At 60.8% G+C, this 21,155-nt stretch overlaps 3 protein-coding genes across 9 annotated transcripts in view; all 3 read left to right on the forward strand.

Annotated features, from left to right (window-relative positions):
• LRRC4B (leucine rich repeat containing 4B) overlaps positions 1-7,252 on the forward strand; it is a 37,895-nt gene extending 30,643 nt beyond the window's left edge. The window contains exon 3 of the mRNA XM_012643100.1: positions 4,773-7,252. Coding sequence (XP_012498554.1) covers positions 4,773-6,617 — 1,845 coding nt within the window. The 3' untranslated portion in view covers positions 6,618-7,252. The remainder of the gene's footprint in view (positions 1-4,772) is intronic.
• Positions 7,253-9,574: 2,322 nt separating this feature from the next.
• On the forward strand, positions 9,575-11,802 carry ASPDH (aspartate dehydrogenase domain containing). Of its 2 annotated transcripts, none has more exons than XM_012643112.1 (7): positions 9,575-9,693; positions 9,902-10,046; positions 10,285-10,369; positions 10,469-10,618; positions 10,700-10,920; positions 10,990-11,106; positions 11,569-11,802. In XM_012643112.1, exons 1-7 carry the CDS (start codon positions 9,639-9,641, stop codon positions 11,780-11,782), a joined length of 987 nt encoding a protein of 328 aa, XP_012498566.1. In that variant the 5' UTR covers positions 9,575-9,638; the 3' UTR covers positions 11,783-11,802. The 2 variants fall into 2 exon arrangements, with proteins under 2 accessions (XP_012498566.1, XP_012498567.1); XM_012643113.1 differs by having other exon boundaries at positions 10,990-11,144; positions 11,569-11,744.
• Positions 11,803-11,892: 90 nt separating this feature from the next.
• On the forward strand, positions 11,893-16,005 carry JOSD2 (Josephin domain containing 2). Of its 6 annotated transcripts, none has more exons than XM_012643138.1 (5): positions 11,893-11,918; positions 12,885-13,047; positions 14,670-14,795; positions 15,440-15,634; positions 15,743-16,005. In XM_012643138.1, exons 2-5 carry the CDS (start codon positions 12,902-12,904, stop codon positions 15,840-15,842), a joined length of 567 nt encoding a protein of 188 aa, XP_012498592.1. In that variant the 5' UTR covers positions 11,893-11,918; positions 12,885-12,901; the 3' UTR covers positions 15,843-16,005. The 6 variants fall into 6 exon arrangements, with proteins under 6 accessions (XP_012498592.1, XP_012498588.1, XP_012498590.1 ...); XM_012643134.1 differs by lacking the exon at positions 11,893-11,918 and adding an exon at positions 12,000-12,227; XM_012643136.1 differs by lacking the exon at positions 11,893-11,918 and adding an exon at positions 12,191-12,269.
• Positions 16,006-21,155: the final 5,150 nt, after the last annotated feature.

A 21,155-nucleotide genomic window follows, 5' to 3' on the forward strand; every position in this document is an offset into this window, starting at 1 on the left:
CTCAATTTCTTGGTCCAAACTCTCCAGTCCCTAGGGAGAGAGTGAGGTGGACTTTTAAAGGGTTAGACTGGACCTCACAGAACCTCACGCACCGCATGCAGCAGGGTCTCCGGGAGAGGTGCACAGGTTCCGGTGCATTCGCCGTGCAAGCTTTCTGGTGGTGGTGTTTAGCGTCCCGTGGGACAGACCTGCGAGAGGACAGGCTACGAGCAGCTCTGGGCTGGGCTCTTCCCCAAAGATTGTCTCCAAGGAGGAGACTGAGGCTCCAGACCTCAAGCCCAGTCGGGCCAGAGGCTTTCTCGAGCCCCCACCTGTTCTGCCCTGGGCAGGAGGTGCCCACGGCCCCCAGCAGGAGCGTCCTGCAGTCGGGCCGCCCACCCGCTCCCTGCAGACGCAGCTCACCCCTGCTCCAGGTGAAACAGCGCTCGCTGAGGTTTCCTTCAGTCCTAAAAGTTAGCCGCATTCACCGTAAGAAACTAGCGAAGTCAGAGCAAAGGAAGGAAAACAAAGATCGCTGTTAGTTCCAGCGCCACGTCCAGTTCTGCACCAGAATTCCATACAGCCATTCCGACATAGTTTTGAAGCATGTTTCATCGTGTGAGAAAATGCTCACAAAATAAGATTCTTAAGGAGGAATGCAGGACCCAGGAAAGGATACTGTATCATCAAAATTTTGTTGGCCGGGCGCGGTGGCTCACGCCTGTAATCCTAGCCCTCTGGGAGGCCGAGAAGGGTGGATTGTTTGAGCTCAGGAGTTTGAGACCAGCCTGAGCAAGAGCGAGACCCCGTCTCTACTAAAATTAGAAAGAAATTAATTGGACAACTAAAAATATATAGAAAAAATTAGCCGGGCATGGTGGCACATGCCTGTAGTCCCAGCTACTCGGGAGGCTGAGGCAGGAGGATCGCCTGAGCCCAGGAGCTTGAGGTTGCTGTGAGCTAGGCTGATGCCATGGCACTCAAGCAAGGGCAACAGAGTGAGACTCTGTCTAAAAAAAAAAAAAAAAAAAAAAATTTTTAAAAACATTTAAAAGATGACACAAAAATATATCCCTGCATACTAAGCATAGAAAAAAGACTGGAAGGATGTGCATCAAATTGCCAACATAAGTAAACTCTGGGTAGATGGATTTTGGCTGATTTTTTTCTTTTCTTACACTGTTTGCCTCAATCAGTATATGTTACTTTTGTCAGCAGAAAGGAAAGGTATATAAAAAGTTGTTTTGTTTGTTATTCTGTCTAACATGGTACCTGGCACAGACCTGGCCCGCGGGAGGGAGGGCCAGGGGCATTCCCATGCCGTAGTCACACGCTGTGTCTGCATGTCCCCTGTTTGTCCTGATTCTGTCCCCTTATGCCTGTAAACCATTCATGGTCACCCGAGAAGTCCAAAATGTTAAGGGCCCAGATGCGTCGCCTTGTTATTCCTTTCACTCTGAGTCTGCCAAGAGTCCTCCGTCCGGCAAGGTTCCCGGGGCTGTTCTATGTGTCCCCAGGAAATCTGGTGTCCCCTTGGGGACTGGACCTCAGTTCTGCTCAGAAAGGGCCCCAAGACGGGAGATTCCGAGCAGGTTTGCTTTCAAATTCACTCTGTTACAGAAGGCAGCAAACAAGCCCGAAAGCTGGGCGTGTGCCACTGTGCTCTTGGGAGCCCTGCGGTTGGGACCCCGTCCTTTCTCTCCCTGGAAGGGCTTAGACTCTGCTCTGTGGGAGCCCAGAGTGGGCGCCCCTCACCGGACTGGGGTGGGTCGACGGGACCGGGACATCCCCAGGGCAGGTGGCACTGGAGCTGGGTTGAAAGGCAGCAGGGAGGTAACCAGACGAAAAGGTGGGAAGGATGTTCTGGCGGAGGAACGGCAGGTGCCCAGGGACGGAGGCGGGAGTGTGCGCCGTGCTCGGGGACCCACTAGAACGGGAGACGGGGGGAAGGATGAGTGGGAGAGGGAGGAGCACGACTTCATCCGCCTGGCGTGACCTGCTCAGGGGCAGGGACCTTGCGTTTCGGGCTCTCACTGTCACTGTCGCCTGGGTGTGCAGCACAGTGCGGAGTAGGGGGATCTTGCGCTGGGAATGATGGGGGTACTGGGGGGCTCTGAGAAGGGGGGCGCAGGGGATCCGTGGGTAGATCTTTCTGGGGCCTGGCGAGGTCCTGTCCGCCTTGAGGATGCAGTAAGAGGGTTCTCTGCCCCAGAGCTGCGCCCTCTGCAGGTGGCACAGTGCCCGTGGCTTTGGGTCAGAAGGCTCAGGGCTCTGATCCCAAAGTCATGGCACGCACCACTCAACACCAGCAGTAACAATAACAGTAATGGCGTGATGACCGTCCCCGAGCACCGGGGAGGAGGGGGCCCTGCCTGAGCGCTGGCACCGGGACCTCTTCTCATCTCCAGCACTGCCCAGGGTGGCTTTCGTCATCCTCCCCGCACAGCAGGGAGCAGAAGTGACAAGCCCTACAGCCAGAAAGGGGGAGGCAGGATTTGAACAAGGCCCTGCTCTTCCCACCACGTGCTCAGCCTCGGTTCCCACGACTGTCGCACGAGAACAGCGACGTGTGGGTGCGAGGCGGCCGTGCGAGGTGGGGGGCGGGGGGCACAGGCTCCGGCCAGGCCTGCCCAGCTCCGCCAGAGAACAAGCCACTCCTGGGGCCTCCGTTTCGTCCTCTCCAAAACCGGGCAGTAGCAGTCCTGGCTCACAGGGCTGCTGCCGGACAGACACCACGGTGTTGATGAACATCGCAGAGCAAAGCCCCTGCCGTGTGACATCAGAGCGGGTAACACCCACGGGATCCGGGAGCCGCGGCGGGAAGAGTGTAGTATCTCTAACTCTTACGCTTTCGTCTTGGTCACGTGTTGAAGTGATAAGATTTGGGACATAGCGGGTTAAGTAAATATATTATCACAATTGATTTCACCTGTTTTGCTCAATACAGCTTCTAGGAAACTTTAAATTACACACGTGGAGCACATTACATTGCCATTGGACGGCACTAGCGTAAATCGTACTTTTATGACTGTTTATGCCAAGAATATTACTGCTCCTTATCCTGGGTGCCTCTCAGCTATATATTTTTTCTTCGTTTTTTTGTTTTGTTTTGTTTTGTTTTTATGCCTGCTTATTATAAAATAATTTTTTGTTCATTGAGGAAAAAATAACAAGAGTAGAAATTGCCCATAATCCCCAACAGCTGGAGTTTACTGCTAAGAACAGCTTGAAGTATTTCCTTCCAGTCTTTTTTCAGTACATAAATGCAGACACCTAATTCTTCCGCTTGTTTTGTTTTTTTTTTTTCTTTTCACTAGTTTCATGCAGTTGCGGTGACACGGGATACTGTTGGGAGTTCCCACTGTCCCCTTCATGGTGTGACATAGCGTCCCCCCAAATGCATCTCTCCTCGCCTGTTCCTTCCCCCCAGTACACGTCATTAACTCGGCCTCAAACCTGCGCTCTGACCCTCTGCCTGGGACGGTGCTGTGAGATTCTGCCTCCCGTGCCCCGGCCTGCTCTGCCCCTCCTGTGGTCCCCAGGCCCAGCCCTGTGAGGTAGGGGGTAAGAGGTCAAGAGCTAGGACTCTGCAACCAGAAAGCCTGGACCCAATTCCAAATCTACCTTCCCCTTCTGTGTGACCTTGGGCAACTCACTGCACCTCTCTGTGTCTAATGCATAATCTCTCATGTGAAACCTTTGAGGCCATAAGAGTTTGGCATTCTGATATTAGAAAGGTAATTCTGTACAGCATGTATTTTACGACAGCCTAGCGGTCTTACACCTCTTATAGAACGTGGGCATTTCGAGAGTGAAATGTTTGAACAGTCACGTGAGTGGGCTCAATAAAAGCTTTAAATAGCTGGACATGCGTTCTGATCAGGTCTGGCCACCAAGTGGCCAAAGATGGAAAATCTGGTTTCCAGGGCCTTCTGAAGTTTGGAATCGTGGGTATCGATTAGCACTTGTAATAAAGAGCGCCTATCTCGTAGGGCAGTTTGGAGGATGAAACGAGTTATTACCCGTAAACCTTTTAGAACAGTATCTGGCACCAAAGAAGTGTTCATTGCATGTTAGCTACTGGTGTTAGTGTTTTTCATCTTTTTTATTTATTCTTATTTTTTATTTTTAGAAATATGTACATGATAAAATGCCATTTTAAGTATAGAGTTTGGGGACCGGGGGTCTCGACAGTTGCATTCACCCCGTAACCACCACCCCAGCAGGGGACATTTCCATCACCCCGGAAAGTTCTCTCGTGGCCCTTCCCAGTCCGCCCCGCACGTGCAGAACACCTCGAGCATGGTGCGGACGGAATTGGTGCACTGGCTCCTTGCGTCCGGCTTCTTCTGCTCAGCGTGATGCCTGGGAGAGTCATCCGCGTTGTGTGCAGCAGTGTTTGTTCCTTCTCAAGGCGAGTCACAGTGTTCCACGGTGGGGACACACCACGGAGTGTGCGTCTGTTCACCCATGTTGGACATTTGGGTGGCTTCCGGTTTAGGCTGTAATGAACAAAACTGCTGTGCACACCCGTGGCTAAGCCACCGTAGGGACATCTGCTTTTCTTTCTCCCGAGGAAACACCCAGGAGGAAAGGGCGGGTCGTACGGCACCTCCAGTCCTAACTTTGTAGGAAACTGCCCCGCTGTTTTCCTAAGTGGTGGCACCGTCTCATTCCCCCACCTGCAAGGCAGGAGCGGTCCGTCGCCCTGCACCCTCACAGCACGCGGTGCCTTCGCGATTTCTGTCGTGAGTGTCAGCGTCACTGACCCCGTCTCCCCTCCCTGCCCCCAGGTGATCCGCACAGACACGTTCAAGCACCTGCGGCACCTGGAGATCCTGCAGCTGAGCAAGAACCTGGTGCGCAAGATCGAGGTGGGCGCCTTCAACGGGCTGCCCAGCCTCAACACGCTGGAGCTGTTCGACAACCGGCTGACGACGGTGCCCACGCAGGCCTTCGAGTACCTGTCCAAGCTGCGGGAGCTCTGGCTGCGCAACAACCCCATCGAGAGCATCCCCTCCTACGCCTTCAACCGCGTGCCCTCGCTGCGGCGCCTCGACCTGGGCGAGCTCAAGCGGCTGGAATACATCTCGGAGGCGGCCTTCGAGGGGCTGGTCAACCTGCGCTACCTCAACCTGGGCATGTGCAACCTCAAGGACATCCCCAACCTGACGGCCCTGGTGCGCCTGGAGGAGCTGGAGCTGTCGGGCAACCGGCTGGACCTGATCCGCCCCGGCTCCTTCCAGGGCCTCACCAGCCTGCGCAAGCTGTGGCTCATGCACGCCCAGGTGGCCACCATCGAGCGCAACGCCTTCGACGACCTCAAGTCGCTGGAGGAGCTCAATCTGTCCCACAATAACCTGATGTCGCTGCCCCACGACCTCTTCACGCCCCTGCACCGCCTGGAGCGCGTCCACCTCAACCACAACCCCTGGCACTGCAACTGCGACGTGCTCTGGCTCAGCTGGTGGCTCAAGGAGACCGTGCCCAGCAACACGACGTGCTGCGCCCGCTGTCACGCGCCCGCCGGCCTCAAGGGCCGCTACATTGGTGAACTGGACCAGTCGCACTTCACCTGCTACGCGCCTGTCATTGTGGAGCCGCCCACAGACCTCAATGTCACCGAGGGCATGGCTGCCGAGCTCAAGTGCCGCACGGGCACCTCCATGACCTCTGTCAACTGGCTGACGCCCAACGGCACCCTCATGACCCACGGCTCCTACCGTGTGCGCATCTCCGTCCTGCATGATGGCACGCTCAACTTCACCAACGTCACCGTGCAGGACACAGGCCAGTACACGTGCATGGTGACGAACTCGGCTGGCAACACCACGGCCTCAGCCACGCTCAACGTCTCGGCCGTGGACCCCGTGGCGGCTGGGGGCTCTGGTGGCGGCGGGGGCAGCCCCGGGGGCAGCGGTGGTGTCGGAGGGGGCAGTGGTGGCTACACCTACTTCACCACGGTGACGGTGGAGACCCTGGAGACACAGCCTGGAGAGGAGGCCGTGCAGCCTCGGGGGACGGAGAAGGTCCCACCGGGGCCCACAACCGACGGTGTCTGGGGTGGGGGCCGGCCGGGGGACGCTGCCGGCCCGGCCTCGTCCTCCACCACGGCACCTGCCCCACGCTCCTCGCGGCCCACGGAGAAGGCGTTCACGGTGCCCATCACGGACGTGACGGAGAACGCCCTCAAGGACCTGGACGACGTCATGAAGACCACCAAGATCATCATCGGCTGCTTCGTGGCCATCACGTTCATGGCCGCCGTGATGCTCGTGGCCTTCTACAAGCTGCGCAAGCAGCACCAGCTCCACAAGCACCACGGGCCCACGCGCACCGTGGAGATCATCAACGTGGAGGACGAGCTGCCCGCTGCCTCCGCCGTGTCCGTGGCCGCCGCGGCTGCCGTGGCCGGTGGGAGCAGCGTTGGTGGGGACAGCCACCTAGCCCTGCCCGCCCTGGAGCGCGACCACCTCAACCACCACCACTACGTGGCAGCCGCCTTCAAGGCGCACTACAGCAGCAACCCCAGCGGCGGGGGCTGCGGGGGCAAGGGCCCGCCCGGCCTCAACTCCATCCACGAACCTCTGCTCTTCAAGAGCGGCTCCAAGGAGAACGTGCAAGAGACGCAGATCTGAGGCCGGCGGGGGCGGGGTGGGGGCCGGCGAGGGGCTCGGAGCCCCGCCACCCCGGAGCCCACCCGGGCACGCCCGACTGGGACCCCTCCCCGCAGCCCAGCCCACCCCGGGACCAAACGGGGAGGGTGGGCAGAGGCGGCGTCCGGCCCCACCGGGGCTCAGACCCCGCGAGGACAGGGCGGGGCTGCAGGAGTGGAGTCTCCGCGGTTCCAGCCTCGCCCCGCCTATCCTGGTGGCGGGAGGGGACGCGGGATTCGGGGAAGTGGCCCGAGCCCCCCAGGTTTCCTCTCGCCCTCCCGACCAACCGTCCCGCCCGCCACCTGCCAGGGCAGAGAGGAGCTTTTTTGAGGGGTGCCCTTTCCCCTCACCCCGACCGCCCTCCTTTTACGGTTCATTTTTTTGCAGTTTGACGCCTGTCCCTCCCCCCCACTCCTCCGCCCCCCCGAAACTGAAGAGACACGTCGCCCGCGCTCCCGGCCCTTCCCGCTGGGGGGCAGCCTGACCGCCCGCCCCGCCTGCCCCACAGACTCTTTTGATACAACTGAAGGGAGGTTTGCGTCAACGACTACCTGCTCTGTAATTACTTTAAAAAAAAACACGGAAAAAGTAAAAAAATATTTTTTTTGGTCATGAAAGCATGGAGGAGAGAGAACAAAGTGAATGCGGGTGGGAGCAGAAGGAGCGGCGGGAACCAGGCCGCCCAGGCCCCATCGGGGCCCAGGCACCTCCGGGCCGTCCTAGGCCCTCAGCCTTCCCCCCGGAGACCCCAGAGAGGGGTCTGCACGCGGACACCCCCGTTGTCAGTCCCTGTATTAGCTCCCTCGGGCGGGGCCGCCGCCGGTGCCAGGTGGGCACTTAGAGCCCCAGAGATCCTGTCTGCCGGTTCTGGAGGCTGCAAGTCCCAGGTCAAGGTACCCGCAGGCCCCAGCCCCTCTGAAGCCTGGACAGAGGCCCTTCCTTGCCACTTCCAGCTGCTGGTGGCCCCAGACGGCCCTGGCTTGTGGCAGCCTGTCCCTAGTCTTCCCAGGGCCCGCGCCCTGTGTCTTCACGCCTCTTCCCTGTGTGTGTCCCCCCGTGTCCAACTTCCCCTCTCGCAAGGACCCTGGTCACCCTGGGGACCGGCAGCACTCCCCCACCCGGCATAACCTCGACCGGGTCCTCAGCAAATGCCCATTCTGAGGCGCTGGAGGCCAGGACTTCTAGAAATCTCTTTCTGGGTGGCACAGTTCAACCCACGACAGGGCCCACACCAGAGTGTCTGTCTCCACTGCAAACCCACTCGAGGCTGCTCCGGGGAGGCCCGATGCGGGTGGGCTGAGGAGGAGGCTGGAGCTGCAGCAGCCTGGGCCTGCGGGGGTGGGGCTGCACTTCCGGTTTGTTTAATGCTTGGGCAGGAGGGATGGTGGGATCTGGCCTGGAAGGAGAGGTGCCACAGTGCCACCCAGGAGAACAGGGACAGAGAGAGCCTGGGGAGGAGCAGTGAGGAGCCAGCAAGCAGGCTGGACAGTGTGATGTCTCTGGGGGTCGAGGTGCCTGAGTTCCAGCCTCCAGAGGGCTGGCGTGGGCCAGGGCTGCCATCTCGTGCAGTCTGGGGACACGGGGTGATGGAAGCAGAGGGAGTGGTTATGGCGCCTTCCTGCACCGAGGAGGGGGCAGCCCAGGCAGACAGCCCCGAGGACACACAGGCACGACCGGAGCAGGGCAGGCCTAGTGCCCCTTCTCCCTCGAGTACACCGCAGCTCTGGGCACTGTGGGGACACTCCGGCCCCAAAAGAGTCGACAACAGCCAGAAGGTGGGGGAAGGCAGCGAGTCCCCGCTCCCGCCCCATGAGTGGCTGACAGGGGTCCGTGTGCCTGTCAGCGTCTTCTCTCTCCCCCACCGGCTCCTGGCTCTTGAAGCAAATTCCTCCCTTATCAGCAGTGGCAGCCTCCGGTGGCCTCTGGCCAACGTGTCTGGGGTCTGGCCCTCAATCTCGGTCCATCCCATCTCGCCCGGTGCCGCCCCCCACCCCCATGCTCCCTTCTCATGCTCTTTCTCTCCGGTCTCTTCCAGTGCCGATCCTGGTTGCCATGGTAACACTGCAGCGGGTACCAGGTGGTGGCCGGGGGCAGGGAGCTGGCACTGCAGCAGCCTCTGCCATTTCCGATGCCAGGCACCCGCGAGGCGCAGTGGCTGAGACTCATTCTGGGGGCACTCGGACTCCCCAGGCCTCGCAGCTACTCTTTGGCTGATGCACGTTGGGGAGAGGGAAGAAAGGACACGGGAGCGAGAACAGGACATGGGGGAGGGGGACTAGTGGCATTGTGGCTGGGGGGAGGAGCGGTGGGAAGTCAAGGTGAACTGAAGGTTCAGAGTCGGAGGGTGGCAGGTTCTGGTTGAAGGCTGAGGGATGTGAGAAGGGGACCCCCTCTATGTGGCCCGGGGAGACTGGACCCACTGAGGCAAGGACACAGCTAAGATAAGCTGAACTCAAGCGTCTGTTGCCTTCTGAGAGAGAAGGGGGCATGACCAGGCAGAAACCTCCTTCAGACCTTGGCCACTTGAGGATAAAAATGGGCGGGAGGACCTGGGAGCAAGGGGACAGAGCCCAGAGTCCCCGTCACCATCTCCTCTTCCCACCCCAAGCAGGATGTAGTTTCCATGACAACCTGGCCGGCCAGAAAGGGGGGCAGGGGACTGCAGAGGAAATTTTCCACATCAGCAGGAATGGAGCAGGGTATGTCGCAGAGAAAGGAACAGCCCTCGGGAAAGCAGGGGTTGGGGGGATGAAGGGTCCCTGGAACCCCAAATCACCATGCTCGCTGCCCCCAGCCCTGGCGAAAGTGGAGAGAATGCAGAGAAGGATTTTCACCCGCCTCCATCTCTGCAAACCCACCCCCCCACCTCTGGGCTGCTGGGGGAAGGGGGAGGTTGAGCTCAAGGGTCAAATGTCCAAAGAGCAGTGACTGCCCAGGCCTCGTGCAGGGGACATCGAGCAGCCAAAGGAGCTCGGGCCACAGCCACCAACCAGACTCAGGGGCATGGCCCTCGAAAGGGTCCCACGAAGGGTGGGGGTGGTAGGCTACGGCCGCCTTGGTGAGTCCCTGGCCATCTTGGGCCTCCTTCCCCAGGCCCCGTCCTAAAGCCCCCCAAACCCCTCTGCCCTCCACACACACTCCTTTCATCTGTGTTTTTCTGTGCCCTTGGCTGTGTCTCTGGATCTGTCTACCGGACTGTCTTCCACCCCCACCCCGGGGCTCTGTCCCCCTCTCTCTGGGTCTCTAGCCTCCTCCCCTCTCCCCAGGACAGTCCCTCGTCTCGCACCTGGTAGCTCAGGGACCGAAACTGGGCCTAGAACTTGTTTTTGTCTGGAATCGGGACCCAGGACGAATGGCAGGGAGCGTGCCCCCCTCCCTACAGCTCCACAACCTTGCTGCCCTTGGAGAAAGGTCAGTACCTTGCCATAGGAGAATGAGGCTCCCTTAGCTGCTGTGTGATCTCGGGCAAGTCCCTTACCCTCTCTGGGCCTTAGTTCACACAAATGTGAAATGGGAGAAGCCCATTCACCTCACTTCCCCTCCCAGGCCAGGGTGAAGACTGACAGCCCTCCACAGACTCTGAGAGAACCTTGGGGAGGGGAGGGCTAATACCTGTCCAAGGCCCTCCCCCATCTTTCCCCTCTCCCAGGCACCCTGATCTTGTGGTGGAAGTGGCCCATCCCAAAATAATCCATGAATTTGGGGCACAAATCCTGCACCATGCCAATCTCCTGGTAAGCCCCACCCAAAATAACACAGGCCCCTACGCCTTCTGTCACGACCCCATTGCCCACCCTAAAGTGGTGATCCCTCTCCACCTTTGTCCACCCCAGGTGGGGTCCCCCTCAGCCCTAGCAGACCAGACCACAGAGCAGCAGCTCCTGGAGGCCTCGCACCACTGGGACCACGCCGTGTTTGTGGCCCGAGGGGCCCTGTGGGGCACTGAGGACATCGCCAGGTTGGACGCAGCCGGGGGCCTCCAGGTGAGGGCCTGCTGGGCTCCCCAGGAACCGGAGGGATCCTGCAAAGACCCCGTTGCCCCTGACCCTGGCTCTTGCTTCTAGAGCCTTCGTGTCACCATGGCCACACACCCCGATGGCTTCCGGCTGGAGGGACCCCTGGCTGCAGCCCACAGCACCGGGCCTCGCACTGTGCTCTATGAAGGCCCTGTCCGTGGGCTCTGTCCCTTTGCCCCCCGGAACTCCAACACCATGGCAGCCGCTGCCCTGGCTGCCCCCAGCCTAGGCTTCGACCGCGTGATTGGGGTGCTTGTGGCCGATCTCAGGTGAGCAGAGCTGAGCAGGGGGTGGGCTGGGTCCAGGCTAACCAGACTGACCGCCCCTGCTTGCCCCAGCCTCACAGACATGCACGTGGTGGATGTGGAGCTGAGAGGACCCCCAGGCCCCACAGGCCGAAGCTTTGCTGTGCACACCCACAGAGAGAACCCTGCCGAGCCAGGCGCTGTCACAGGGTCCGCCACTGTCACGGCCTTCTGGCGCAGCCTCCTGAGTGCGGCCAGGCCCCTCCCCAGTGCTAATGGCCCCTCTCCCCCAACCCTGGGCTCTTGTGCTCTGCAGAGCTTGGGATCTTGGGCTCTGTCTGGTTCTGCAGTTCTGATTCTGTCTTCGTTGATCTTTATTCCTGAATTTCCTTAACCTGTTTACTCCACGAATTCGAATCTTTGTATTGTGTATGTCTCTATTTCTGCCCATGTCCCCGCTATCTGACTCTGTGCTCCCCCCTCTCTGGGACTCTACCTCTGCATGTGTGTCTGTCTGTCTGTCCACCCCCAGGTCTATGTCTTTATCTGTCTGGGTCTCTGTCTCTCTCTCTGGGTTTTCCTCCACCCCCACCTTGACCTGTCCCTTCCTCTCATCACTCTCTCTCCCTCTCCCTCTGTCTCAGTCTTTCCTTCCCCGTCTCTCCCTCGCAGGCTGCTGCCAGCTCCCCTCCAGGCCCGGGATCCATCTCTGCTGAGAAGCCTCCTGCCCGAGACGACGTCCTCATCCGATTTACCTTCCCACCACCACAGTCCCACTCCTGCCCTGGCCTCACTTTCCCGGGATCTCCCTCCTGTCTCAGTAAAGATCACAGATTCTTCGCCCTGCATGGCCTGGCATCTCTGGTCCCTTGTTTCCCTCCTGTGACGTCACGCCGAGTCCGCACACAGTGCATGACGCCATCACAGGGAGCGAACACACACGAGAACCAAGCGGCTGGAAGCTATCGCGAGAGCCTATCCACTACATTTCCCAGAATCCTCTCAGCAGCAGTGGGCGTGCAGTACGCGAGGGGGCGGGTCTCTGGGACGTATTTCCTGACTTTGCAGCGGGGCCCGACGGATGTTGTAGTCCTACGTTTTCCATGGGCGACAGCGGACTTCCGGGCCACGAGGCCTGCTTGTTCCGTGTGGGACCAGCGTCCCGCGGGGGTCCCCGGGAGTCGTAGTCCGGCACGCGGGGACCGCCGGGAGCTGTAGTCCGTCCCGCCTGCCCAGTCAGCGCGGTGCTGCCCGCCCCGCACTCGGAGACAGAGCCGCCGCCCAGGGGGATGCGGGAGCCCCTGGCTCGGGGGAGCAGAGAGGCAGGCGGGGTGAGGGACATTGCCTGGCAAAGGGCGAGCGCCGTGGTTGGGGTACGGGTCGGGGAAAGGGCTCTGTTACTTGGTGTCGGGGGAGGGGGCCTAGTTGCCAGGTGATAGGAAGAGGGGATCCTGTTGCCTAGTGACTGGGGAGGGGGCCCTGTTGCCAGGTGACAAGAGGAGAGAACCTTGCTGTTTAATGGCAGGAGAAGGGGAGTCTTCTGTTGCTAGGAGACCAGAAAAGACCCTGTTACCTAGAGACAGAGGAGGAAGATTCCTTTTGCTAGGTAATCAGAAGAGTGACTTTGTTACCTAGTGGCTTGGGGTCCTCTGTTGCTCAGTAACCAGAGAGGGATCCTGTTACCTAGGGACAGGGGAGGAGGGTTCCTCTGTTTCTAGGCGACCATGATAGGGACCCTTTTACTTAGAGATGTGGAGGATGTGGTTTTCTGTTGCTAGGTGAGCAGAAGAGAGAGCGTTTTACCTAGGAATAGGGAATGGCGGTACCTCTGTTGCCAGGAGACAGTACAGGAAATAGGATCAGGGGCCCAATGTCCTCCTAGACTTCTCCAAGTCCCCACCTCAATGGCATTGCCCCAAGGGGCCTGCTGGGAGGTTGGGCCTCAAGATCCTGCCCCCTAAGTACCTTCTTCCCCTCCCAACCCCCAGCAGGAGCCAAGGACGGCATGTCCCAGGCCCCAGGAGCACAGCCGAGCCAGCCCTCTGTGTACCACGAACGGCAGCGCCTGGAGCTGTGTGCCGTCCACGCCCTCAACAACGTTCTGCAGCAGCAGCTCTTTAGCCAGGAGGCTGCCGATGAGATCTGCAAGAGGTTCCTGTCAACCACCTTAACCCCTGGAGCAGCAGGGCTCCAAGAGGCAGAGCAACCCACCTGGGTCTCACAGCGAGTCAGGGGCAGAGCCTGGGGTTTCTTGTGCCTACTCACTGCCTGAGCCAGACCCTGGGGCTCAGACTGAGATGTTGCCCCCTCCGTCTGCCTATCTTGGGCCTCAGCCCCAGCCAAGGCCTCCCTCTCTTATCTGGACCTTATCACAGCCTTCCAGCTGCTGGTGTTTTCCCTCCAGAACATCCTGCACAGGGCCCAAGAGCCAACCCTGTTCCGTCCCCAGCCTCTCCACCTGATATCATGGCCCTGCAAGCTTGGCTCCCGCTGCCTCTGCAGCTCTCACTGCTCTGCTCACACCAGACCTCTCCAGTCCCCGGATGAGCCCTACTGTGAGGCCTCTGGGCCTTTGCACGGGCTTTTCTTTTGTCTGGCATGGTGTGCTCCTCTTGGCAGCCTGGAATATGCCTCCTCACTATTCCAGATTTCAAATATCTCTTTTTATAATCTCTCTGCCTCACTCCCTCTTCTCTGGCCCCAGCCCAGGCCCAATCCTCCCCCGCCTGGACCCCCCACCCAGCCTCCTCCACAGCCTCCAGTCAGTGACCCTTGAGGGATCTTCCCACACCCAGACATGACCCTATCTCCCTCCCCCAGCTCCCAGCCTCCTGGGGCCTCCTCAGACAGAGGCCAGCCCCTCAGAGTGATCATTATGGGATTTATTCATCTCTGTCACTCACAACAAGGATCTGGCAACTCTCACGCCAGGGCTGTGCTGGAGACCCAGAGACAGTCAGATACGAGTCCTGTCCTGGGGGAGGCGAGGGAAACAGACACATAGAAAAATAACACACGCTCTTCCCTCCCCCTGCCCTGCCTGCCAAAGGCCCAGGTGGGGACAGAGCTACAGTTGCTCAGAGGAGGGAGGGCCCAGAGAGGCAAGTGGTGACAGGCAGGCCTCCTGGGCTCGGGGAAGAGCTGGAGGGAAGGCTGGGAGGCACAGGGGATGTGGCCAGGGACAAGTGGCCAGAAAGGGAGGGGCTGAGGCTCAGAGGCCAGCAGGGCCTCTTGGGACTTTGTCCTGGGGGTGATGGGGTGCCAGGGAGGGACAGGGGAAGCGCCTGGTGTTAAAACAGGGTTGGTCATCATTGAAGTGGCTCAGTGCACGGGGGAGCCAGGGAGGGCCCCAGACCCATCCTGGAGCTCAGGAGACTCCTCCCAGAGGAAATTACATCTAGGTGGGTCTTGAAGGACAGAGGAAGGGATTGGGCATGACGAGAAAGACCGAGGGACAGGGATTTTGTCCAAGGGCACTGGGGAGCCATGGCAGAGTTGAGGGGGCAGCTCCAGGCCCAGGTCCGGGGATGGGCTGGAGGGCAAGGTTGGAGGATGGGGGAGGGTCCAGGTGCAAGAGGACAAAGCCTGAGCTGGGGCCTTGGGGACAGGGTGAGTCAGCAGGAGCGACAGGACTTGGGGCTGATGAGTTATGGGTTGAAGAGGGAAGACTCAAAGCCTGGGGTAACTGGTGGACCCTGGTACCCCCTGCTGTGTGGGAAGGGCAGGGCCTTTCCAAGTGTCCCCAGCTCAGGCTCCGGCCATCCCCCCACCAGGTTGGCTCCAGACTCCCGGCTGAACCCCCATCGCAGCCTCCTGGGCACCGGCAACTATGACGTCAATGTGATCATGGCCGCCCTGCAGGGGCTGGGCCTGGCGGCCGTGTGGTGGGACAGGAGGAGGTAGGCTCCAGAGTGCCGCGTCACATGCTGGGCTGGGCACGGGGGATGCAGGGTAACGGGCAGCATGGGAACAGGGGGAGGTCTCCATGGGTGGGTGGAGGCTGGCAGCCTGGTGGCCAGTAGGTGGGTGAGCAGGTGGCCAGGTGGGATGGGGTGCACCGATGGGTGGAGGTTGGTAGCCGGGCGAACGAGCGGACGGCCAGTGGGCAGTTGGCCGCGCTGGGGGGGGGGTGTGAGGGGGTGGGTGGTGTTTGGGTGAACAGTCAGTGGACAGGGGCTGACGGTGGTTGTGAGGTGGCTGGTGGGGGCGCTGGGAGGGTGGGTGGTGTGCAAGGGATGGTCAGTGTGAGCTGTGAATCGTAGGTGGTGCGGGGAGTTGGGGGGCTGGCTGGGTGATGGGGGGCCATGGCTGGACGAAGAGCAGTTGAGGCGTTGGGCAGGGGCTGGATAGACAGGCTGATGGTGGGTGGCGGCTGGTGCAGGGTGACGGGGTCGCGTGGGTGAACGAAGCGCAGGGAAGCGGGGTGGGGCTGGCCGAGGAGCGTCCTTGGAGGGGCTCAGCCTGGCCACCGCATGCTCGGGAACACTCCGGGCGGAGCAGTCCCTGACCGTGGCCCGACCCTCACCCCCCCTCCCCGCCACAGGCCCCTGTCCCAGCTGGCCCTGCCCCAGGTGCTGGGGCTGATCCTGAACCTGCCCTCCCCCGTGTCTCTGGGGCTGCTGTCCCTGCCACTGCGCCGGCGGCACTGGGTGGCTCTGCGCCAGGTGGACGGCGTCTACTACAACCTGGACTCCAAGCTGCGGGCGCCCGAGGCCCTGGGGGACGAGGACGGCGTCAGGTGAGCCAGGCAGAGGCTGCTCCGAGGCCGTGGCTCGCAGGAGCTCCACTGCCCAGAAGGGAGCAGCAAGGCTGGCTGGGCCTCAGTCTCCCCATCTCTCCTGCCCAGGGCCTTCCTGGCGGCTGCGCTGGCCCAGGGCCTGTGTGAGGTGCTGCTGGTGGTAACCAAGGAGGTGGAGGAGAAGGGCTGCTGGCTGCGGACAGACTGACCCCACGGCTGACGGTCGCCACTGCCCAGTGCAGTCCCTGCGCGACCATGTCGGCTCCGAGTGCAGGGAAGGGGGCTGCGTTTCATGGACCCAGAGGGGGCCCCGGCCCCTCCCACGCCCCCGCCCCCCAGTGCCACTGCTGCCTCAATAAATCTGATTTGCTCGGGCCCGGCCTGGAGTGACTGACCCAGCCCTCAACGGGGTCCTCCCAGAACCCGGGAGCCAGCCCGCCCCGGCACCGATCCCAGCTCCCTGCCGCCTCCGGCCAGTCACCCACCTCTCTGGGCCTCAGTTTCCTCATCTGGGCACAGGAGAAAACAGCGCAAGTCCCTGCCCACGTGAGGCCCCTGTGCTGCAGCAGGAGAGAGACCGGGACAAACCACCTGGCATGACCTGGTGCGTCGGCAGGACGAGTGCTAAGCTGGTGGCAGGGGCTTATTTCTTGACTCTGTTCTTCTCCATTGACTGGTAGGTGGCAGAGCGGTGGCCCCAGAGATGCCCGTGTCCTGATCCCTGGCGCTGCGAACGCGTTAGGTCACTCGGCCACGGGGAAGTGAAGTTGCAGGTTGAACTGAGGCTGCCAGTCAGCTGACCCCGAGACAGGCAGCTGTCCTGGACCCCCGGGGGCCCAGTGTCCTCACGAGGGTCCTTAAGTTGGAAGGCAGAGGCAGCCCGCGAGCCCATCGTGGACTTAGAGAATAAATGTGGGTTGAACCCACGGAGTTTGCGGTAATAATTACAGCAGCCATCGGGGATGAACACAGTGCTGTTGCAAATGACTTGGGGTGCCGGCCCCCCGAGAAGGTGTCCTTTGAGCGAGATTGAAACTGAAGGCGAGGGGGCCACGGGGAAGAAGCAGGCGTAGCACGGCCCTGCAGGGGAGGCGGGCGGCACCGGCGTGCTCCAGAGGCTGGTGTGGCCGCGCCCGGGAGCAGCGGGCAAGGGCAGGAGGGAGGGCATGGGGGGGGGGCTGCTAGCTCTGGGCCGCGGGCCACAGTGAGGACTTGGCTTTGACTCTGGCTGGGCCTTTAACTAAATGTCTTCACTCCACGTTCTCGCCCTTGGGCCTCCTGCTCTATGTCCCTGGTCCCCCGCCCCATCCAAGTCCCTCCTCTGGGCCTGGCTGGTGCTGAGGGATGCCCCGGGCTGGAGCCGTGGGCCCACCCTCCCGGCCCCCAAGCCGGGGAGAGGCAAAAGAGGATGGCAAGAATCCCAGGGACCCCAGGGTCCCACGAGGCACTGCAGGCCCAGAGGCAGGCAGGTCACATAAAATGGCCCAGAGACAAGACTGGCCGTGGAAGGCTGAGGAGCGCTGTCCCGAAGGCTGGCGGGTGGGCGGCGCTTTCCAGGACTGGAAATCACCCTGTGTGAGGCCTGGAACGTTCTCCGTAGTTACTCGCAGAGGTGAGGGGACGTGAGGGCGGGTCCTGGCCGGAACCAACCCAGGCAGGACCCCCGAGGGCAGGCCAGCTCAGGGTGCAGAAAGACCCCTCTGGGGCTGTGGGGACAGACTTGGGGGAGACCAGAGGAGGCTGGGAGGACAGTCCAGAGGGGAGAGGAGGAAACTTGAGGCAGAACCCTGAGGGAGGCAAGTGACAGAGAGTTGGGAGGAAGGTCTGAGCCTGGTGGGCCCTGGCGGGGAGGGAGGGGAGGGAGTGAAGAGGGTGCCCAGGGTCTGGCGGAACCTGGGGACCCCCGTTAGGTGTGGGGCAGAAGTGGGGGACTCAGGGACAGGAAGCCAGGGCAGGGAAGGGCAGGAAGGTCCTGGCTTGGGGACGCAGCCCTGGGCTGGGATCCGCTCCGGCAGAGAGTTCGCCCCAGGACCACAGGAGTGACACCCTGGCACCCGAAGCAGGGCGGGCAGCAGATGCCACCACAGGACAGGACGCTCTTGTAAAAGCCCTGGTGATGTAGGGACTGGGGTGTGGAACGTTCTGGTTGCGAGTTTTCCCCGAGGTCAAAGGGCAGGTTGTAAAATGAAAAGCCAAACAGCACAGGAGGGGAAAACTGCTGGGGTGTGCGGACACCCCGACTCTCAGGGCGCCCCCCCCCAGCCCTACCCAGGCCCCTGCGCCTCCTTCCCGCCCGGCGTCCTCCCTCTGGGCCTCTCCGCGGTCTGTCCCGCCCTCTGTCCTCACTCCTGTCCCCATCTCACTCTCTTGCTGGGTCCCTATCTCGGCCTTCCTGTCTCTCTGTCTCCCACTGTCTCTGTCTGACTCTCCAGCCCCTTTTATCTCTCTAAGCGTCTCTCCTCAACTCTGTCTCTTCCCCGTATCTCTCTCTGTCTCTCCCCTCCCGCCCTGTGCCTGTCGCCTGTCCCATTGTCCCAGACAGCCTGGCGGGTCTCCCTGAGTGTTTCCATTCTCGGCCTGAGTGGCAGGCGGGGCTGCGGCCTCCCCAGGTGCGTCCTCAGCTGTGGCCAAATAAGGTCTGGGTGAGGAGCACGGGCGGGGGGGGGCACGGATTGAGCACTTACTGTTTACCCTTTCTAGTGCACAAGACCCCATGCACCCTCAGTGCCCTCCTCCCCCCTACGGCCCCCACCTCTCAGGGGGGCTCCTTGCCCTAGGGTGCCCAGGCAGGCCCGTCCCAGAGCTGGCGGGACTCCTGGGGGTCCCCAGCTGCCCGCTAGGGGCACCCCACACAGACCCCGAGGGGCCTCTCAGCACAGCCAGGCTGTAGGAGGGGAGGGGAACGGCTGCGGTCACGTGGCAGGTGCTGGGCAGGTGGGGGGTGACAGCTGTCCCCACACACCCCCATCCCCGGTGCTGACAGCTGAGGCCCGATTTAGCTCACAAAGCCCGGGTCTGGCCAGATAAGGCAATGAGGGGAACAGTCCCGCCCCCAGGGCGCCCCTTAAATTGTGCGGTTGGGCCCAGGGGGCGGCTGCCCGCCGATGCCAGGTGAGAGGGGCCGCTCCTTCCTCGACGTCCCGCAACGGCTGTGGCTGCACCTCCGTATCGGGCTCTTCCCTCTCCCTCCTCCCTCTGTCTCTCTCCCCTGTGCTCTCTCCATCTCTCCCCTTCTTTCTGTCTAGTGGGGGCGGGGGTGGCAAAGGACAGGGGTGGGAGGACAGACCCAGAAGGAAACCCCCTATTTCTGAGTCTCTGTCCTTCCTTGTGTCTGTCCCCCATCAGCTCTCTGTTCCTCTCTCTCTGTGTCTGTCTCTTTGTCTCTCCCTGACTCTCTCTGTCCCTGTCTCTCTGTCTCTGTCATCTCTCTGGCCCTCTCCTTCTCTGTGTCTCTGTCTCCCCCCTGCAATTGCCTCCCAGTCTCTGGGTCCCTCTCAGACTCTCTCTGCCCTTCCTCCCCCGTGTCTCCCCGGCTTTCTCCTTCCTGTCTCTGCTGTGTCTCCCTCTCTGTCTCTGTCTGTCTCTCGACTCCCCCTCTCTCCCCAGTGCGGACGAAGCCCTGCCGGCCTGTGCCCGCCGCGCTGAATAAAGCTGCTTCTGCTCTCACCTCTCCCTCCTGAGCCTCCTTTCCTTCCTCACTCCTCTGCCTCTCAGCTGGGCGCCCCCAGCCCGTCCTGGGTCCAGAGGGGCAGGACCCCGGGGGTGGGTAGGGGCCTCCCTCCCAGTCTCAGCAAGAGACAGGCCGAGAGACAAGAGACGCAGGAGAGACAGAGAGATGGGTGCAGAGCAAGAACCAGGGACAGGGACAGAGAGAGAGAGGACTCAAGAAAGGGAGACTGAGGGGGACAGAGACGAGGTGGGGCCACAAACACGGAGACAGGAGAGATAGCAGGTCACAGAGACACAGACAGTGAGAGACTCAGAGAGCCCGGGCAGCGCCGCTCACCCCCACCCCTGACAGGGGACAAGGGCCAGGCCAGGCCATGCCAGGCCCAGGACAAGGAACCCTTGTCACCATCCAGGGGCAGCTGGGGGTGATTAGTGGACAGGCCATGGGGGAGGGGCACCGGAGGCCTGGCCCGAAGTCCCCACCCCAGACTCCCCCCCAGGCCTCCCTGCCCGGGTCTTTGCCTGCTCCCAGCCTGCTTTCTGCTCTGCCAGAGGAAGGGGACAGGCATTTATGGAGCACTTGCTGTATGCACCTGAAATGTCTCTCTTCACCTCTGTTCACACCCTTCCGCCTCACCTGCCCCTTCCTCTGTGCCCTCTGCTGGTTCTTCCTGTGCTTCCAGCTCCTTCCGTGGAGGAAATGGGCATTTATTAAGTACCTAATGTTTGGCAGGCAATTTCCATACACTGTCTCTGTGCCTTCTACCCTTTTTGTTTTCCTGTCCGTTCCACCCTGATTCCTTTCTGTTTCTGATTTGCCTAGTCTCTCTTGGGAAGGAAATAGACATCTATTGAGCACCTGCTGTGTGCCAGTGAATTTACAGACACTGTTTCCTGTCTGACTACACTCCCCCCCACAATTTCTTCTCTTTCCCCCCCGACTGGTTTCCTCTCCTTTCTGACCACCTGCTGTCTCCTAGAGGAGGGAACGGACATATTTTGAGCACCTACTGTGTTCCAGGCACTTTCCCTACCTTCTGTCCTCTCTCACACCCTATTCCTCCCCTGTCCCTCTGTCCTCTCCTTGTCTCTCTGGGCTCTCTGCCCTCTTCCAAGGCAAGGAACACATTGAGCACCTCTGGTATGCCAAGCGATCCTGTCCTTTCTCGGCTCTTGTCCCCAGTCTGCACTGCCCTATGGTCGCTGCTGGCCTCTGCTTCCTTCCGCTCTCTGCCAGGGAAGGAAAGGAGCATTTATTGAGCGCTTATTGTGTGTCAGTTCTTGCCCACCCCGCTTTGCTTCTCTCTATCCCCTCATCCCTGATTTGTCCTTTCTGTTCCATCTGCTCTTTCTCAGGGAAGAAAACAAGCAATTATGGAGCATCTACTGTATGCTAGGCAATTAACATCCCACCTCATCTCCTGTTGCCTCTTTGTCTCTGCCCTCTTGCTCTGGCAGGTTGTGCCTCCATCCTCTGGGTCCTCTTCTGGGGAAGGACACAGGCATGTGCTGAGCACCTCCTGTGTGCCCACGGTTTGCCCGCACTGTCCCTCCCTGTGCGTCCTCTCCTCTGCCAGACTTTTGGGCTGTCACCCCCTCCCTCTGCTCCTCCAGCCCTCTGGAGACCTCCTCAGCCAACACCTTCTTTTCCTTTGGCCCTCACGTCTGTGCCTCTGTTTTCCTCTTGTTCTCTCGCTCGGAGGAAAACAGTGTGCACTTACTGAATACCTCCTGTGTGCCCACTGCCTCATCCGCACACCTGTTCCCCTTTCCTCTCTTCTCCCTGGCTCCTTCTCTCCTCCAGCTTCAGCCCCTCCTCTGCCCTGCCAGCTCTTTCTGGGGATGGAAACAG

This window comes from Propithecus coquereli, unplaced genomic scaffold (genome assembly GCF_000956105.1).
Source record: "Propithecus coquereli isolate 6110/MARCELLA unplaced genomic scaffold, Pcoq_1.0 Scaffold193, whole genome shotgun sequence".
Lineage (NCBI taxonomy): Eukaryota > Metazoa > Chordata > Mammalia > Primates > Indriidae > Propithecus > Propithecus coquereli.

Excerpts from the sequence above, each read along its gene's own strand:
- ASPDH (XM_012643112.1), top strand. The coding sequence starts at position 9,639 with ATGGCCCTCGAAAGGGTCCCACGAAGGGTGGGGGTGGTAGGCTACGGC. Across the intron at positions 10,370-10,468 it reads TGCACCATGCCAATCTCCTG|GTGGGGTCCCCCTCAGCCCT; the intron begins GTAAGCCCCACC and ends TGTCCACCCCAG. Across the intron at positions 10,921-10,989 it reads GTGCTTGTGGCCGATCTCAG|CCTCACAGACATGCACGTGG; the intron begins GTGAGCAGAGCT and ends TGCTTGCCCCAG.
- JOSD2 (XM_012643133.1), top strand. The coding sequence starts at position 14,383 with ATGGCAGAGTTGAGGGGGCAGCTCCAGGCCCAGGTCCGGGGATGGGCT. Across the intron at positions 14,796-15,439 it reads GTGTGGTGGGACAGGAGGAG|GCCCCTGTCCCAGCTGGCCC; the intron begins GTAGGCTCCAGA and ends TCCCCGCCACAG. Across the intron at positions 15,635-15,742 it reads GGGGACGAGGACGGCGTCAG|GGCCTTCCTGGCGGCTGCGC; the intron begins GTGAGCCAGGCA and ends TCTCCTGCCCAG.